This window comes from Filicampus tigris, chromosome 16, assembly GCF_054856515.1.
Source record: "Filicampus tigris isolate MCC_2025a chromosome 16, RoL_Ftig_1.0, whole genome shotgun sequence".
In the NCBI taxonomy this organism is placed as follows: Eukaryota; Metazoa; Chordata; class Actinopteri; order Syngnathiformes; family Syngnathidae; genus Filicampus; species Filicampus tigris.
This window is the reverse complement of record NC_141232.1, coordinates 1952604-1968461: the sequence shown is the minus strand read 5'-3', so window position 1 is coordinate 1968461 and position 15858 is coordinate 1952604. Positions and strand designations below refer to the sequence as shown.

At 43.4% G+C, this 15858-nt stretch overlaps 4 protein-coding genes across 12 annotated transcripts; 2 read left to right on the top strand and 2 right to left on the bottom strand.

The window, feature by feature from the left end:
- Positions 1 to 174: 174 nt before the first annotated feature.
- On the bottom strand, positions 175 to 1725 carry ndufb10 (NADH:ubiquinone oxidoreductase subunit B10). The gene is made up of 4 exons (XM_086054636.1): positions 1483 to 1725; positions 710 to 848; positions 426 to 565; positions 175 to 320 (listed from the first exon to the last, which is right to left on the bottom strand). The coding sequence occupies exons 1-4, from the start codon at positions 1628 to 1630 to the stop codon at positions 229 to 231; spliced, it is 519 nt and encodes a 172-aa protein (XP_085910762.1). The 5' UTR covers positions 1631 to 1725; the 3' UTR covers positions 175 to 228.
- LOC147133992 (large ribosomal subunit protein uL3-like) lies at positions 1374 to 6334 on the top strand. Of its 4 annotated transcripts, XM_086054633.1 has the most exons (11): positions 1374 to 1727; positions 2958 to 3150; positions 3311 to 3383; positions 3507 to 3675; positions 3753 to 3888; positions 4352 to 4538; positions 5125 to 5285; positions 5364 to 5465; positions 5850 to 5945; positions 6012 to 6131; positions 6219 to 6334. In XM_086054633.1, exons 4-11 carry the CDS (start codon positions 3563 to 3565, stop codon positions 6276 to 6278), a joined length of 975 nt encoding a protein of 324 aa, XP_085910759.1. In that variant the 5' UTR covers positions 1374 to 1727; positions 2958 to 3150; positions 3311 to 3383; positions 3507 to 3562; the 3' UTR covers positions 6279 to 6334. The 4 variants fall into 4 exon arrangements, with proteins under 4 accessions (XP_085910759.1, XP_085910760.1, XP_085910758.1 ...); XM_086054634.1 differs by lacking the exon at positions 3311 to 3383 and having other exon boundaries at positions 2958 to 3131; XM_086054632.1 differs by lacking the exon at positions 3311 to 3383.
- A 9-nt stretch (positions 6335 to 6343) lies between these two features.
- LOC147133991 (testis-expressed protein 2-like) lies at positions 6344 to 12500 on the bottom strand. 6 transcript variants are annotated; one of them, XM_086054623.1, is made up of 13 exons: positions 12360 to 12500; positions 12142 to 12266; positions 10044 to 11163; positions 9702 to 9881; positions 9354 to 9624; positions 8846 to 9030; positions 8449 to 8631; positions 8163 to 8262; positions 7947 to 8078; positions 7547 to 7670; positions 7022 to 7231; positions 6814 to 6934; positions 6344 to 6742 (listed from the first exon to the last, which is right to left on the bottom strand). In XM_086054623.1, exons 3-13 carry the CDS (start codon positions 11061 to 11063, stop codon positions 6680 to 6682), a joined length of 2589 nt encoding a protein of 862 aa, XP_085910749.1. In that variant the 5' UTR covers positions 11064 to 11163; positions 12142 to 12266; positions 12360 to 12500; the 3' UTR covers positions 6344 to 6679. The 6 variants fall into 6 exon arrangements, with proteins under 6 accessions (XP_085910749.1, XP_085910745.1, XP_085910750.1 ...); XM_086054619.1 differs by having other exon boundaries at positions 6344 to 6679; XM_086054624.1 differs by having other exon boundaries at positions 7547 to 7666; positions 7946 to 8078; positions 12360 to 12499.
- A 364-nt stretch (positions 12501 to 12864) lies between these two features.
- On the top strand, positions 12865 to 15849 carry msrb1a (methionine sulfoxide reductase B1a). The gene is made up of 4 exons (XM_086054630.1): positions 12865 to 13033; positions 13711 to 13853; positions 14220 to 14334; positions 15205 to 15849. The coding sequence occupies exons 1-4, from the start codon at positions 12979 to 12981 to the stop codon at positions 15222 to 15224; spliced, it is 333 nt and encodes a 110-aa protein (XP_085910756.1). The 5' UTR covers positions 12865 to 12978; the 3' UTR covers positions 15225 to 15849.
- The last annotated feature ends 9 nt before the right edge of the window (positions 15850 to 15858 follow it).

Sequence of the window (15858 nt, the reverse complement as noted above, 5' to 3'; positions counted from 1 at the left end):
CTGGAAAAGTTAACTTGCATCCGATAAAAAAATGTTGACCAGTGTTATCGTTTGATTCATCCATATAATGCTTGAGTAACCATCATTGCCTTTCCTGAATGTGGTGGGATGTAGTTGTGTGTGTATGTGGTTATTATATACCTAATGACAAAAATAAAACAGGATACTATCAAGACAGATTCAAAGACTTTATTTTACAACTATTACACAGGCTGGACAAGAGGACTGTTAAGCATTTTGAGTCTGAGCTGCTGCCATCATCCTCTCCTTTTGCTTCATCAGACATTTCCTGCCGCTGGCATATGCTCCGAGGTCGCCGTCTGGGTCAAGGCATGAAAACATGAAATGATTTCCAGGGTAAAAAAATAAATAATTGATTAGTTAACGCAATGTCAGTGAACGAAGCAATAAAGTGCAAAACCTACAGCGTAACTGGTAGTTCTTGGTGACCTCGTTGAACTGCTCTATCTCCTTCGAGCAGTTCTGCTGGAAGCTGAAGCCTTCTCTCTGATGGCAGGCCCTCATACGCTCCTGGATGACCTTGACGATCTCCTGGTCCACTTTGCTGAGGTATGGCAACAATAATTGAGCATTATAAGCACAATTTTTAAGGCTTCTGTTGTATTGGGATCGAATAGTCTTGTGCAAGTGTACTAAATGAAGTTGACAATTCATGTACACTTGGACTGAATACAAGAAATAATCTCACTAGTCTCTCCTCCACTGCATCTCAGCCTCGTAGTAGCACAGGTAATCCCCTTCTTGGCACTGCGTCAGGTCGGGAACGCGGCGGAACTTCTGGTGGTAGTAGACTGGCTTGTTTTTAGCCTGAATGCTGTCGACAACCTCTAAAAACAGAAGAAAGCACATTTTGGAGTAAAAATGTTTAAAACAAGGGGGTCATGTGTATCCATCCAGTGACTTTGTGACAGCAATTTGGTACCTTTTATTATTACTATTATTATTAATGTTGCGTGGTCTAAATAAAGCTGTATGTGCTGATATGCATGACTGGCTTTCCCCTAAATTTTCTCACAATGTGTGTTTTATTTGTCGAAAGCACTCAGACGGATGAACAATAGAAACGTTTTTAATCTTGCTTGTATAATTCAGAAGTATAAATAAATCCCTGGCAATTTTTCTTTTATTTTGGAATGTACCAAATACTTTTAGTGTGACTTTGACAAAAGCCACAAGTAGTGATTTTGTATGTTTTGTTCAGGTAAAAAAAAAAAAAAAAAAAGCGTTCAAAGATGCATTATGGAATATGTACATGCGTACATATAACAAAATGGCATGGTGACTCCGAACACAATCAAAGCACTAAGAAAAAAAACACTCACTCCGGTTATACTGCAGCTAAAATAGTAATTCGTGGCATATTATACAACGTAAGATACGCATACATAATGTGTTTAATGCACGGTTGGCGTCATTTGTTGTGCTAGCAGCCAGCTAGCTAGCTGCGTTAGCTTGGTTTACCTCTAAAAGTAGTGACAGGCAGATCCACCGAGTAATAGAAGAGTTTAGACAAAATCAAGGCCGGGTTTGGCAGAGAAGTCTGTTTGTCCACAACCGGAGTCTGTCGAGGAGGCTCCGGATAGGCGTCTTTATCAAAGTCGGACGGCATTTTGCTTTTATATACTCTTAGCAGGATCAATCCTCCTATTCGACCTCGACAGTTCTCCTCTGCAGGTGGCGCATGCGCATTAGGGTCGACGCTGGAGGTGATTGAAAGCGTTTCTTTGATGAAAACCTTTCGACTAATGATAGTTTGGTTTTGCTCTTTTAAAAACACTGGACGTTGAATATTTTGTATTTAGAATCCAGACGAATATTTTCTCCCAAACAGAAAGGTCGAGGAGTAAAGGTCGGAGTTGAAGCTGCTTTACATTGAGCAGCCAACAGATGTCAACAAAGAACCCTAAAAAATCTGTGACTTTCCTGAAACGTTGTAAGAATGGGTCCTCGGTTACGACAGTCTTGACGTACGGCGTTTCCAGGTTACGAACGTATTGCAATCGACACTAATATTGCCCCCCCCCCCCAAAAAATGAAAATGTTACTAGTGAGACAGTATCGTTCTATTTTTGCACCCTTGTTGCTATTTCAAGATATTATTGTTGCTGTACATTTCTGTCAAAATTGTGTGGTGTCTCTTTTTAAGCCACTAGGAGTTAAAAGTCCTTAAGTTAGTATTCGGGCAAAATTAAATTAAACCATGTGTTGTTTGGTTGTCGTTGGAAAGTCAGCTATAAAATCACTCCCCGCTTGAATAAGTTATTGGAGTTCTGATCAATATTAGGCAACATGAAGTCTGTTTGATGATCTGTTCGCCTCGGACTAGTACCTCTGATATTCATCTTTCAAAGGATGTCCGTTTTTTTGGAACACCTGTATATTCCTTCAAACTGTTTTGGTGATTTGCACGTATCTGATGTTCTTTTGCAGCCATCTTCATTTTACAAATCAACCAATGTGGTAATTTTGCAGTGACTTTGGCTCTTCTCCTCCTTATGATTACTAAGTGTTAATAAGTGATGAACTTGGTTACCAAATGAAATGCATCCCCCTCTCCACTCCATTCTTGGCTAAACTGTTCCTCTCCACTAGTCTTTGCACCACCTTAAACTTCTGAGCGCCCACTCCTCCCATCTTCTCCACTTTGGCAATGTTGTTTGAAAGTGAACACGGCTCTTCAGTGGGGCCAAACACCAAATTAGAGCCTGACGCTGTGTACCTTCCAATGTCAGGTCCTTTTTTGTAACTCTCGCCTGGTCAGCGTGCACAGAAATGGTCAGTGGTCTTTGTGTTATGTTTCTATTCTGCATTAATGTGACTGCGACATGTTTGTTTTAGGATTTTTAGGAATCTCAGATGCTGGCTGTTTACACCAATGTCTGAATTCTGTATTAACTTGCATGCGTTGTCTGTGGGTTGCGCCCTCTCCTCTCTAGTCCCATCGCAAATTTCACGCACCACGCCATGGACACTTGGGCTTTCTCCCTCGCAAACGTAGCAAGCGGCACCGAGGCAGAGTGCGTACGTGGCCTAAAGATGACCCCAGCAAGCCTGTGCACCTCACCGCCTTCTTGGGATACAAAGCTGGCATGACACACACCCTCAGAGAGGTGCACCGCGTTGGTCTCAGTATGTACATTATGCACGGTGGGGCATGTGGAATTTTTGAAATGTGATTTAGGAAAGGCCATTCAGATTGTAAAAATATTATCAACATGCATTATTTTCAAATACCTACCTACCTCCGTACCTAGCTATGATACACCAATCCCCCTTTTTATCTACCTAGTAAATCTCACTAAAGGACCTATGTACCTCCCGTGGATGTAAAAAGTCTACACACCTCTATACAAAGTTGAAAAGTAAGGCTGTCAAGAACGGAGTCTGACTCCACGGGAAGACCGAAAGGCCCTCCCGCGCACCACAAGTGGTAGCTAGCGACTATGTATGACACTTTGAGAATCACTGTTCCATTTGCTCCACAGAGCAAACAAAGCGGGAAGAAGTGGAGGCGGTAACAATCATTGAGACCCCCCCGCTCATGGTGGTCGGAGTGGTGGGCTACATCCGCACCGTGCGGGGTCTGCGCGCCCTGAAGACTATCTTTGCTGAGCATCTCAGCGACGAGTGCAAGCGCAGATTCTACAAAAACTGGTAGGTGCGTGTGTGATGTGACCGCCACAACATTAGGTACCCCTGCGCAACCCTGTGCATGTTTGCATTGGTTTCAGGCACAAGAGCAAGAAGAAGGCCTTCACTAAATACAGTAAGAAGTGGCAAAACGAGGCAGGAAAGAAAGCGCTGGACAAGGATTTTACCCTGATGAAAAAATATTGTTCAGTCATTCGGGTCATTGTTCACTCTCAGGTAAGACAATTTCAGATAACCTTCAGATCATAACCATGTAGATCACAAGTGTAAAAGCAACGTGTAGCTTTCACTGTGGCGAAAGGGCAACATGCACCTGACCACATGCAATAGAAGCATTAAATGTCACACCTCCCGGCTGCTTTGTGCAAAAAAAAAAAAAAAAAAAAAAATCTGGCCGTGGTAAGTGGCTGCTGTTTCAAATGACACTTTAAAAATAATTTTGAGAGCGGAACCTGTCAGACTTTGCCAGGGGAAGCCCTTGATTTTGGCAGCCAGTACGGTGAAGGTAAACCAAAACCACTTATAACAGTGTGCAAAGGCTTCAGCGTGGTAACACGATCAAGATGCACTTCTAAGAACAGATGTGATCTCATGCTTTTTATCACAGCGAGCTCAAACATGAGCTTGTGAGATAAAGTGCATCTTACTTTGCACTACACGGTTCTGGATTCTTTTTCAGATGCGATTGCTGCCCATCAAGCAGAAGAAGGCTCACGTCTTGGAGGTGCAGTTAAACGGGGGGAGTATTTCAGAAAAAGTGGACTGGGCCAAGGAGCGTCTGGAGCAAGCTGTGCCCGTGTCCGCAGTTTTCCACCAGGATGAGTTGATTGATATCATTGGGGTTACAAAGGGTCACGGCATTAAAGGTGAGATGCCAATCATCCAGAAAAACAAATATGATTTCACCATGACGTCACATGCACTTCCGGGCGCAGAAGCTTGAGCAGTGTCCAATGGCACCACTAGGCCACCCAAGGGAGAGCAATTGGGGAAACAGGAAATGTCTTGAATGATGATTTTAGCCTTCTTCTCTACCACTGTAGTTTGAACGTGTGACATTTCGGTCCAAAAGATGCTACGTGAGGGAAATTACACGTCAAGAGGTAAATTGATTCAAAAATAGATGTGGTGGAAATTCAGACATCTAGTTAACATGATCATTGTGAATTTCTTTTCTGTTGCTCGGATTAATGGCACAGATGTGCTCTTTTGTCTTTGAAATGGATCGCTTACTCTAGGCTGACATTTGCTAGCAAGCCATCTGCTGGAATAATTGACATTATTTTGAAGGAAGTCGAAACAAAACCCCTAAACGTTTTTGGAACATATCTGGTACTTGGCGCAACAGATTTCAGTTCAGGTCAGTGGTAATCTCTCGCTTTCTGCCACCCGGAAGTAAGATGGCGCCTATTTTTGACCAAAAAGGCAAACTCAATGTTCACGTGCCGATAGGTGTGACAAGTCGCTGGCACACAAAGAAGCTCCCCAGGAAAACTCACAAGGGTCTGCGGAAGGTGGCGTGCATCGGGGCGTGGCATCCAGCTCGAGTGGCGTTCAGCATCGCGCGGGCCGGTCAAAAGGGCTTTCACCACCGTACTGAGATCAACAAGAAGGTTCGCTTTGCGCCTGCGACCAAACCGTTGCCGTCTTTCCACGGAGGACCTTCATGTTCGATCTCCCGCTGGCCTCAGATCTATCGAATCGGTCGGGGCGTTCACATCCAGGATGGTAAGGTGATCCGGAATAATGCCTCCACCAGCTATGACGTCAGCCAGAAGACCATTTCCCCAATGGTATTTACTTTTCCATTGTCGAGCTGGGACATCAAGCTCATTTTTGTCGGTTACCTTCTGTGAGACCACTGACAGTTGTGCCTTGAGTTTAATTTGTTCCGTGACCATGCTGGTAACTGTGAAACCCTCCTATCTCACATCTATTACCATTGTTCGCTATAAACTACAACGCATGGTAAAATCCGCATTGCGAAAGCTTTTATAGGTCAACTTAAAAAAGTGAAAATCTCAAAACCCTTTGCTAGAAATACTGCATACCGGTAAGTACATTTTTAAAATCAGCATCAAAAATAATACATCTAGGGACACACAAAACCATCGCTGATTAAACTGCTGACCAGTGTTCGGTCTAGATGTGTTGTTCCACTATGTGTTCAAATGCAGGGAGGCTTCCCGCACTATGGCGAGGTGAATAATGATTTCGTCATGGTCAAAGGCTGCGTAGTCGGTGCCAAGAAACGCGTTCTCACCCTCCGAAAGGTAAGTGTCACCTTTCAAATGCTGCCTTTTATCATAAAGCAACTTCATCACCATCTTCCTCCCAAGTCTTTGCTGGTACACTCGTCTCGCAAATCGTTGGAAGCCATCGAGCTCAAGTTCATTGACACCACGTCCAAGTTTGGTCACGGTCGCTTCCAGACGGCGCAGGAGAAAAGAGCTTTCATGGTCCGCCACTTTTCCCCCATTACACAACCATGTTTTGCTTTCTTGTGCTCCCCACTGGCACTCTCTTGACCTGTGACTTACCTGCAGGGCCCACGAAAAAAGGAAGCCCTGAGGACTCTGCCAGAGCCTCAACCAGAGGAGCTCTAAAACATTTCCCAGGATGAAGCAGTTTTCCGGAAGGAAGGTGAAATTTAACATTGAAAATGCAAATAAAGGTTTTGAACACCTTTTTTATTGAACCAACAGGAGTCACTTATTACATTAGCATCAGGTTTCCACAATATGCCACCAGATGGCAACAAAACTGTATTTTATGAGATATTACTTCATCTTGAGCACAAGAGTTTGTAACAAATAACTGAGAATAGGTTCTCTCCCCCAACTCCCAAAATAAAAAGTAACTATCGAAATGCCATCCTCAATAACAATGACTGGAAAATGGCCACTCATTCACATCACAGCAGCCAATGGGCATTCTCATCCACCGTTTGTAGGCCTCCATCGGGGATGGGCGGCGATGAAGTGGACTCCGCCAGGGTGCGAATGGCCTAGACGGGCCATGTCATGAGAGGCACAAAGAAATCATCCATGTTGGGCATGACAAACAATTTCTGTTGACGATAACAGCTGTTGTGTTTACTGTTCACTAAAATCCAACTGTTGAGGTGTAGGTGACACTGACCTGGAACTCTCCTTTGAGCTTTCTCTCAATCCACTCGGTGACTTGAGTGAAGGTGACTTCCCTCTCCCCAAGCATGGGATGCACACGAAGGTCTAACGTAGGAGGTTCCCGGAAACTGTACCTGAAACACAATGGGTAAAGCACAACAACAGGTTTCGCTTGTGCTGTATGTATCCTGACACACTAGAGAAGAAAAGACATTGAATACCATATCCTGTCTGAAGGAGGCGGCGGGATATTGACGGCCAGAGTTCCAGAAAGTTCCAGAACTTCAACGGTGAGCATCAGTGGCATGTTGGTCACCTCATCTATCTTCTTCCTGATGTACTCATTCTCTCTGGCCTTCTGGAAATATCTGGACTTTGCTATCTTGTCCATGAATTTCAGAATCTTTGTACTGGTCCTGCCTGCCGACTTCCTGGCAACGAGACGGTATATATCGCCGCTCGGTTTAAGTTGGATATCAACCGAAACAAAAAGGCATTACACATTGCGTATTCAAAACCACCACATATACGTGTATAGGCAAGTCAATTAGCTTAATGCCAACAGTGCAAAACACCATTGACAAGCTCATGAATACATCCGTGTCACATTGTTGCAACCCTTCCATCTATATACATTTGAACACAACTGATGTGTGTGCAGTGTGTGTGGGGTACACATTCCCTCGTTCACAAACGGGGCGCCTCGTAAAAGACACAAGACAATCACAGCAGTGTGTTGAACGTACATGTCAGCCGCAGCCCGCTTATCTCCCTCACACCCCCGGGCCTCAGTGAGTAGGACGTCGTCTTCGTTGGAAGAGGCCGCACTGGAGGACTCTTCATCGCTGTCAGCCAGTTTAGACACACTCCAGTTTTGCGCACACACACACACACATTAGAACCTCTCCTGACACATCGTTCATCAATCACCGCCGTTATTAATCTTTTATTCATTTAATTGTGTGGTCTATATAAAATATGCATTTTATGAATAAAAGAACACACAAAACCGCCATTCATTTCAAATAATTGAAAGGAAAAATATCGGTGTCTGTTGTTACCGGGATCTAAAATGAACCTATATTGAGAAATATAATGTCCATATCGTACCACTCCACACACCACCAAATGGTACAAAACGTTACCGTTCTCGCTGAGCCTCTGAAGCGCACGGAGCCTCGTCTTGGTCATCTTTACCCAGCTTACTCAGGTTCAGCTTCGATTGCAGGGTCATTTGAAAGCAGCCTCTGTACACGATATCCAGGTCCAGCCAAAGACCTGAAAGTTCATGTCGTCATCATAAACTCTTTATTGTACGACTCTATAAAAGGCCTGTACAAAGATGACGCTGTGTTTGCGCACCTCTTTGGTCCAGTGTAGGTTTGGAGATGCTGAGGATTTGAGGCAGGCAGGTGCCCATGTCCAGATCAACCAGGGCCAGCTCAGTCAATAAGTATTTTAACTTGAGTGAGACAAATTTCATCTTTTAAGGACGACTTACATGTCTTGCAAAACACAATACATTTGCACTAATGATTCTGAAGGACCTGGGCGGATTAGATGGACATGGCAACTGTGCCTGTACGTAGAAATTAGGTTGCCTGGCCAGAGTTATGACCAGAGTCTGTATTTGGACATTCCGCCTTACCTTGAATTTCAAGAGTTTCTGCTGAATCTTGTAGGCCACCACGTCGGTCCAGTACTGATCCTGTAGAAAACACAAGAAGATCCTGCCCGCCAGGGAGTTCAACCAGGCAGTTTGGCCCTCTGCTGGGCCTCGCCCCGCGCCGCAATCTGCGCTCAACTCGGCTCTGGTTGCTTCGGTGGAGACCTGCAGCATAATCGAATCACAGGCCATAGGATGGTGCGCGGGTGTTGGGAGTGTGGAAAGATGAGGCTAATTTATTCCATAACATTTGAAATGAAATCAAATGCCATTAATCCGTTCCAGCTCCACCCAAAAACAGCCATTTGTTGTCTTTTCATTCCAAAAAGTCAAATATGACTTTTTAAGGGGGGGTTTCAACGCATGTGTCGCTCATGACCTTTTTCTGCGGCGTGGGGCTTCCCTTTTCGCCGACGGAGTCTTGAGCAGGTCTGCAACTCTCCGCGCCAACCAGGTGTGCCATGTAGGCTCTGTAGTCCAGCGATTTTCGAGCTCTTGTCGGCTCAGGAAGATTAGGATGCTCCTCTGTGCTTTCTTCACCAGTATCTCCTCCAAGCGATGTGTCTGAGTGAGAGAAATTACGACAACTAATCGATTACAAATTTAATTGACAAGTATTTTGATAGTTATTTTTTTTCTCAAGGAGTAAACAAGCATCATCATTTTAATTAGGCGTATTGACCCCAGAAGAGGGGAATGTATGGTAGAATGGACGAAGGTGTTTTTGTTTGTGCAATTTCTGCACTTTCAGTTTGAAATAATATATTTTTTTAGTAAAGGGATGGAATGACTTCAAACTCTTTCTCAGAGCATCGTTACCGGTACTTTTAAAATCAGATTTTGGATGCATTTACAGTGCAGGTGTGGCGACTGAAGTGTGTGCTTACCTATGTTCTCACAGCTTGCGGCTCCAATCCTGGAAGCAGACCGGAGGTTCTCAAACCACCACTCCTTCTCTCGTCCCGTGCGGGCAAACAGGTAGAGGGTAAGTGGCGGCATATTGTGTTCAGGGGGGGCAGGATTTCTTGTTGGCCCGTCTCCCTCCTGTCCTTCCGCCAGGTTCTTCTCACCCACCTCCCCCTTAGCTAGAGTGATGCAGATGGGGTATTTTTTGTTCCAGAGCCTCTTCCGAGCCAAACCAGGAGGTGCGAGCAATATCTGGTGATAGCAGTCAACGGAATGGCATCACTTTGTAATGCTTACAAAGTCCCATCGGTACAGTGAGCTTCACCAACCTGACAGTTTGCCAGCTGGTAGGTAAGTGAAGGCAAACGTGAGCTCTCTTGGGCGGGACCATCGGATGCTTGAGGGTATGACAGCCGCAGGAGACTGCCCGCCAGGCTTGCAAAGACAGGATGTGTGGCGGACTGGTGGAACGTCTCCGGGTTGTAGCTGTCTGTCTGATTCAGCCAACCCTGGGAGAAATGCGTAAGGCTTTTAATGGTACAAGGATCCAAAGACTGTGGTTCTTGTCACTCGTAGTCGTGGTGTGTTTAGAACAATTGCTGTGACATGATAGCTACGGTAAACAAACCACATTGAGGACAAGAGTTATACAAAAATCATTCAAGTTTTACCTCAAGGGTTTCTGGATCTGTGGGCTTTGCGTCCAATGGATCGCGACTTCTTGGCTCGATGATGCCTGACTTTCCTGTAGATCTTGAGCATCGTGCAGCAAGCACACAAACAAGGAGCAAGCCCAAGATGAAGCCGCAGGCAACCCCCACCGACATCCCGGTCACATACGAGGCTAAGGGCATCGTGGACAACACGTACGTCGCAAAGCCCACCAGGATGAGCCAGTGAGTCTGAAATGTTGTGTCTGGGATCACGCCACCGGATTGAGGCTCAATTCTGCGCCCTTGTGCACCTCTCGATCCATTTGGCGGGACCGGCAACTTTTTCATATCACCGCAAGTGTGAATCCCGAAGTGACCGTCTCGGCTAGACGGCCGCCGCTGCTCTGGAGACGCAAAGGAGCTCCACCGACGTCTTCTCAGAAGAGCATCGCTTGCATCCCCTTCAGCTGTCGCCTGCCACTTCAGGTCTGCATCTTCTTGTCCCGGTGTTTCCGGGTAGGCTGGTGAGCCTCCCACACCCAAACCCAAAGCCCAGCTCTGCCTATGCCTTTCTTGCCCATGCATGGTCTGATTGTCCTTGCTGCGAAAGTCATGCAAGGCCTTATAGTGCTCCCTACATTGGTCCTCCTTTGTGGCAAACCACAAGGTGTCTCTATGCTTGGTAGCTGACGTGTGATCTGGTGTTTGTTGGCCATTTTTCTCATTTGGGACTCCACTTGTTGCAGTTTGGGTGTTTGGGGTCTTTGTTTGCTTCAAGGGATGCAACTCAGGCTTTGTGTCGGATTGAGAAACGTTGGCATCTGGCTCAACATTACATGAGAACTGAGGTTTTCCTCTCTTGTCTGTAGAGTAAGATTTGCGCATGCGTGAGGAGGAGGATGCAAACAAATCATGAAAAGGGAGCTCGTAGCTTTGGCTCTGATCAGGCTGCTCCTCCATGGGTTTGTCTTTGGAGAAGGCCACCGAGGGACCTTCCTTGTGGTAGTTCATATTTAAGAAGAGCTTACGCTCCTCCATACTGTTTATAAAGTTCGTCCAAGATGGATGGGAAGGATGGCATCAAATCACAGCGCACTGGAAGGCTGTAATCATCTTATGGAGCCTCTGGGTAGTCACACTGAAAAATTAGATCCATAAAGACGCCTTACTATACAGTAAATATACCTTTGAAGATTAGGCATTCAACTTTTAAACTTGTGTGGCTGAGATTTTTTTTTAAATCTGTATCTGGGACATAATTGATAACTAGTTCTAACATCTTATTATAATATTGCACCTGTTTACTTGTTTTTAATACATGTGAATGACTTAAGGATGTTACTTAAAAGAGGAAGTCAACCCCAAAAATTCATACAATAACATTCTCTATGCGCCTTAACTTGTCTTAAACACGGCATTTTGATGAATATTTGTGGAATATGAGTTCAGCAGCAAAATCCACGCATTTTTCACCATCTCAGGGGGTGGACATTTTGACACTTTCTGTCGACTGAAATGACATCACAGTTACTCAGGGCTCAGGTAACGACCAATGACGGCTCACCTGTCCTCTGAAGTCCTTTAAAGAAAATGTTTGGGTTGACTTCCACTTTTAAACATCACCTTTACATGTTTTTCATAGCGCCAAGTCTATCCTACAATGACAGGAAACATTTTATTCCTGAGTGGAAAATTAACTGGATTTGCAGCAAGAGAGCTGTGCCAGTCAATCTCATCGTTTAAAATGGTGCAGGTAGATTCAATTAATGGGTAAGATTATAGCGATTAAAGCATTAACTGAAAACACAGATCCCAACGTCAGAACAAAGACATTAAATCCCAGTACTCATTTTAAATATTTTACAAGTGGTGACACTGTTCAAATAGTCAAAACAAGTTCATCAAGGTGGAAAAGATGCAAATACTACACCTTCTGCGCGGCATTATCACAGAATATGCCCGATTTTACAATAATAAAAATGAAAATAAAATCCCGCATCCACACCTTTAAACAGAATGGTATGTAAAACGTAAGAGCATCTTCTACCTTTGTACCCTTACCATTTGACTATGAGAAAACACTGTGCATTTCCAGTCCTGGAAAATGTGTAATTACCTTGGATGGTCAATTGAGGAAGATTTCAGTGATAAATATTTGACCGTGTGCTGCAAATGTGTCCCGACTGACCCGTTGCTTCGCGAGGAAATTCTTTGGGGTGTGCTGTGTGCATCATCTGCATCCTGCAAGAAATTGTACGTGCGTCAAAACTTCAAAGCCGGGTCTTTGTTTCTCAGATTACCCTTTTCCCCACGCAAAAAAGAAAACAGAAGTACTTTCGCGCTCGTCTCTTCGTTTCCTGCAGGCGTCAAACATAAACGTCATCATGTCGTCTCTTTGTTTTCAGGCGTCAAACTAAAGCATCATAATGCGATTATTGGTCTCCAGAGGGCAGTAGACTGGAGGACCCTCTTAATCCAGATTAGTTTTTGAAGTAAGGCTAACACTAGACAGCAATGAGTCAAGGGGAATCAATTGCGAACTCTTTTGCAATCGCATTGCCTGCATTGCACGATTGTGAACACACGTTTTTAACCTCAAATTAAAATATTTGCATATTGGATACACCATTGTGTACAACTGTACTGTCTCATAGGGAGAGGTGTTCCTAATATTTCGTCTGAAAACCAACGTATTAAAAAAGACGATTAGATTGATTGAGTGCAGTTCCTCGCCAGTTAGTTACACTGGCAAAATCATGCATATTTTATTCACGCGAGTGGCCGCTTGGTGAACGATATATAATTTCCGGTTTTATTTTGAATTATGAGGTATTTTAGGCCGGAAGTTGTTAGTGTATACAAGTTACGTGAGGGCTGAGTAGTGCTCTGTACTGTATATATCGGACCGATTTATTGTTTACTGCTGCGCGAACTTGACAAAAAGCAGGTGGAAATGTCCTTCTGTTCCTTCTACGGTCGGGAGGTTTATAAAGACCATTTCAAACCAGGTGCTGTTACGACTAACGCCACTTTACTCGATGTTCTTTTGTAACCTGTTGTCATTTAAAACTCTTGAACGTTCCAAGTCACCGGTGTCGAGCTAGCTGCTTAGCCGCGCTTGTTATTTAACTTCCTTTTTCAACTGTCGCGACAGCTATGCCGGGGAATTTAATTGAAGTCGAATTATTATACATGTGTGACATTACAGAAAAGTTGCCTTCGATTGTGTAATTCATACAACTTCAAAACGACGAACTTTAGAAACAAACGTGTAGGTTGCACAACCTTTACAAAACACCAGGTACTTCCTCTAACAAGATAATTTACACCCCAAATGTCATTAGCCATTCATCCATTTTCTGTGAAGTGGCTGCCTTTGGGCATCAGGTAGGGTACACCCTGGATTGGTCGCCAATCACTCACAGAACACAACAAATAAACACAAATAAATAAATAAACAACCATTCAGACTCACTTTTGACACCTATGAACAATTTAGTCAGCAGAGAACTGAACAGCCCGGTGTTTTTTTTTTTTTTTTTTCTAAATACGGGAGAAAGCAGTTGAAAACCCATGCAAAGTCCACTCGGGAAGGCAGCAACAGAGATTCGACCCTCAAAACTGTGAGGCAGACATGCCAACTTCTGTATTTAGAGGCATCTCATCCAATTTTGTCATCCTGTAGGAATTTACGCTTGCGCCAAATGTGATCACCATCTATTCTCCAGCCGCTCCAAGTATGAGCATTCGTCTCCCTGGCCCGCCTTCACGGAGACAGTCCACCAAGACAGCGTGGCCAAACACCAGGAGAGACCCGGAGCCTTCAAGGTACTATCACAAGAAAACCACAAATAGATTTAAATCTATTATATTTTCAGCCATAGTATGATTAACCTGCAACTGGCATGTAGTCGAACTTGAAGCAGTCTCACAAGTGTTTTATCAATCGAGTAGGGCTTTGCATGAATCGGTACCTGAGAAATAGCTGTCAGTTTCAAAAACGTAGGTGAATACATCACTTCCTGTCGTGTGATATTGCTTGATTGTTATTTTGATTTAGATAGATTTTGCATTACACTTGAATACAAAATGCAATTTTATCAGATTATTTGATTAGTCGACAGAATAATCCATTCTAAAGATATTGGCTAGTGACAGCCCTACAAAACACTCATGAAATTTGTTTTGCTCCAGGTGCTGTGTGGCAAGTGTGGAAATGGCCTCGGCCACGAGTTTGTCAACGATGGGCCCGCCAGAGGCATGTCTCGTTTTTGAATATTCAGCAGCTCACTGAAGTTCATCCCAAAAGGTACAGTCAAAGAACATGGAATTCCCTCAGAAATTCTGAATGCCGAGAAATGCTGTCACCAAGCACAAATGTTAAAGAATTAACTGAACCCAAAGACAATTGTCAAGCAATCAGCAAGAGTAAATACTTTAATCTTCTCAGATTGCCAGTTTTCTTTTTTGTGCCGAATACTTGACTCGGCACTTACACAATTTGCTCCATTAAAACTCCTGCAGTGCCTTGACTTGTGAGTAAAATTAGTTCAATGGCCATTTGTAACTTGTATCTCATATCATCTTTCCCCGTTGAAATAAATGAAAATGGCCTTACAATACTGACATACAGACACAAACAAAGAAGAGTTTGCAACTGACTCAGTAAGATGCATTAATAAGTTGTTGTTTGCAGAGGCTAAATAATATATGCTTGTTAGTATTTTATATCGTCTCTCTACACGTGTTGCTCCATCATTTGTGTTCAAATATCCATTGCTTATAGGGTTTTAATACTGCAATACCAATGCTATTCATTAGCGTTTCTATGATATTTTGCATTGTGTTTAGCATTAAGCTCGCATACTTTTCTAAGGCAAAATTATGCAGTTGTGTTAATTAGAAGGAGGCCTTTATTTGTATAGATTCATGCTTCAAATATATATTTTTTGCATTTCTTTTCTGCCGTCAGTGTTAGCTTTACAGATGTCATTTCTGCTTTTCAGGCATTGTGTATTGTTGTAATGATGTAAACAATAACGGGAAAAAGTCTTTTGTTTGGGATGTGGTGTTTATTTGTTCAAAGGGCCACCATTTGAGAAAACAGTAGTCCCATCTGAATGCCAAGAAAAGCCCACATAATGCCTTTTTTTTTTTTTTTTTTTGCTTTGCCACACAGACAAAGTCGATGGACAGTAAAGTGAGCGCACATGCAGGAGGCAGTGATGCTTGACGTATAAACGTTTGTGGATGCCGCTAAGTAAGTGTGGACAGCGAATGAAGCGCTCTGGGGAAAAGCCCGACTGGGGAGTACCAGAGTTCGGATGGAGAATGGCCGCACTGGACAGCAACAACAAGAAGCGCGCATCCATATCACTCAATGTTTTAGATTCAGGAAAGAATGGCTTTGCTAACTTTTACAGTAGATAATTTAAGTTATTGTATTTGTGGACCTATTTGAAATTTTATAATTATACTTTACTTTCTTCCTTCTCAGGTTATTAACATTTAAAAGTAATCTTCGCAGTGCTGCGTGTATTTCTTTTTATTACAGAAATGTGTGAAAACATGCTCAGAAGCAACATAAGATATTTGAAATCATTCAGTAACAGATATTTTTAGATCCTTTTTTACCCAAACATTTGAAAAAAAAATATAACTAAATTCCTGGGATTAATTGGCTGGACTGTGAAAAGACATAAATATGTCTTTAGGATTGAATGAGTTAAGATTTTAAAATTGGTAACCGTGATGAAAATAAGATGCGCTTTGCTACCTGGTAACACAGTCATGTTTAATAAATATGGTTTATAATACATTTGAACCGATCTTG

Coding starts and splice junctions, on each gene's coding strand:
- ndufb10 (XM_086054636.1), bottom strand. CDS start 1,630: ATGCCGTCCGACTTTGATAAAGACGCCTATCCGGAGCCTCCTCGACAG. Junction 849..1,482: donor GCCTGTCACTACTTTTAGAG/GTAAACCAAGCT, acceptor TTCTGTTTTTAG/AGGTTGTCGACAGCATTCAG. Junction 566..709: donor ATGCAGTGGAGGAGAGACTA/GTGAGATTATTT, acceptor GCCATACCTCAG/CAAAGTGGACCAGGAGATCG.
- LOC147133992 (XM_086054631.1), top strand. Junction 4,539..5,124: donor AAAGGGTCACGGCATTAAAG/GTGAGATGCCAA, acceptor ACGTGCCGATAG/GTGTGACAAGTCGCTGGCAC. Junction 5,286..5,363: donor GTACTGAGATCAACAAGAAG/GTTCGCTTTGCG, acceptor CGCTGGCCTCAG/ATCTATCGAATCGGTCGGGG.
- LOC147133991 (XM_086054619.1), bottom strand. CDS start 11,063: ATGGAGGAGCGTAAGCTCTTCTTAAATATGAACTACCACAAGGAAGGT. Junction 8,079..8,162: donor ACCTACACTGGACCAAAGAG/GTGCGCAAACAC, acceptor ATGAACTTTCAG/GTCTTTGGCTGGACCTGGAT. Junction 6,680..6,813: donor AGCTCAAAGGAGAGTTCCAG/GTCAGTGTCACC, acceptor TGGCCCGTCTAG/GCCATTCGCACCCTGGCGGA.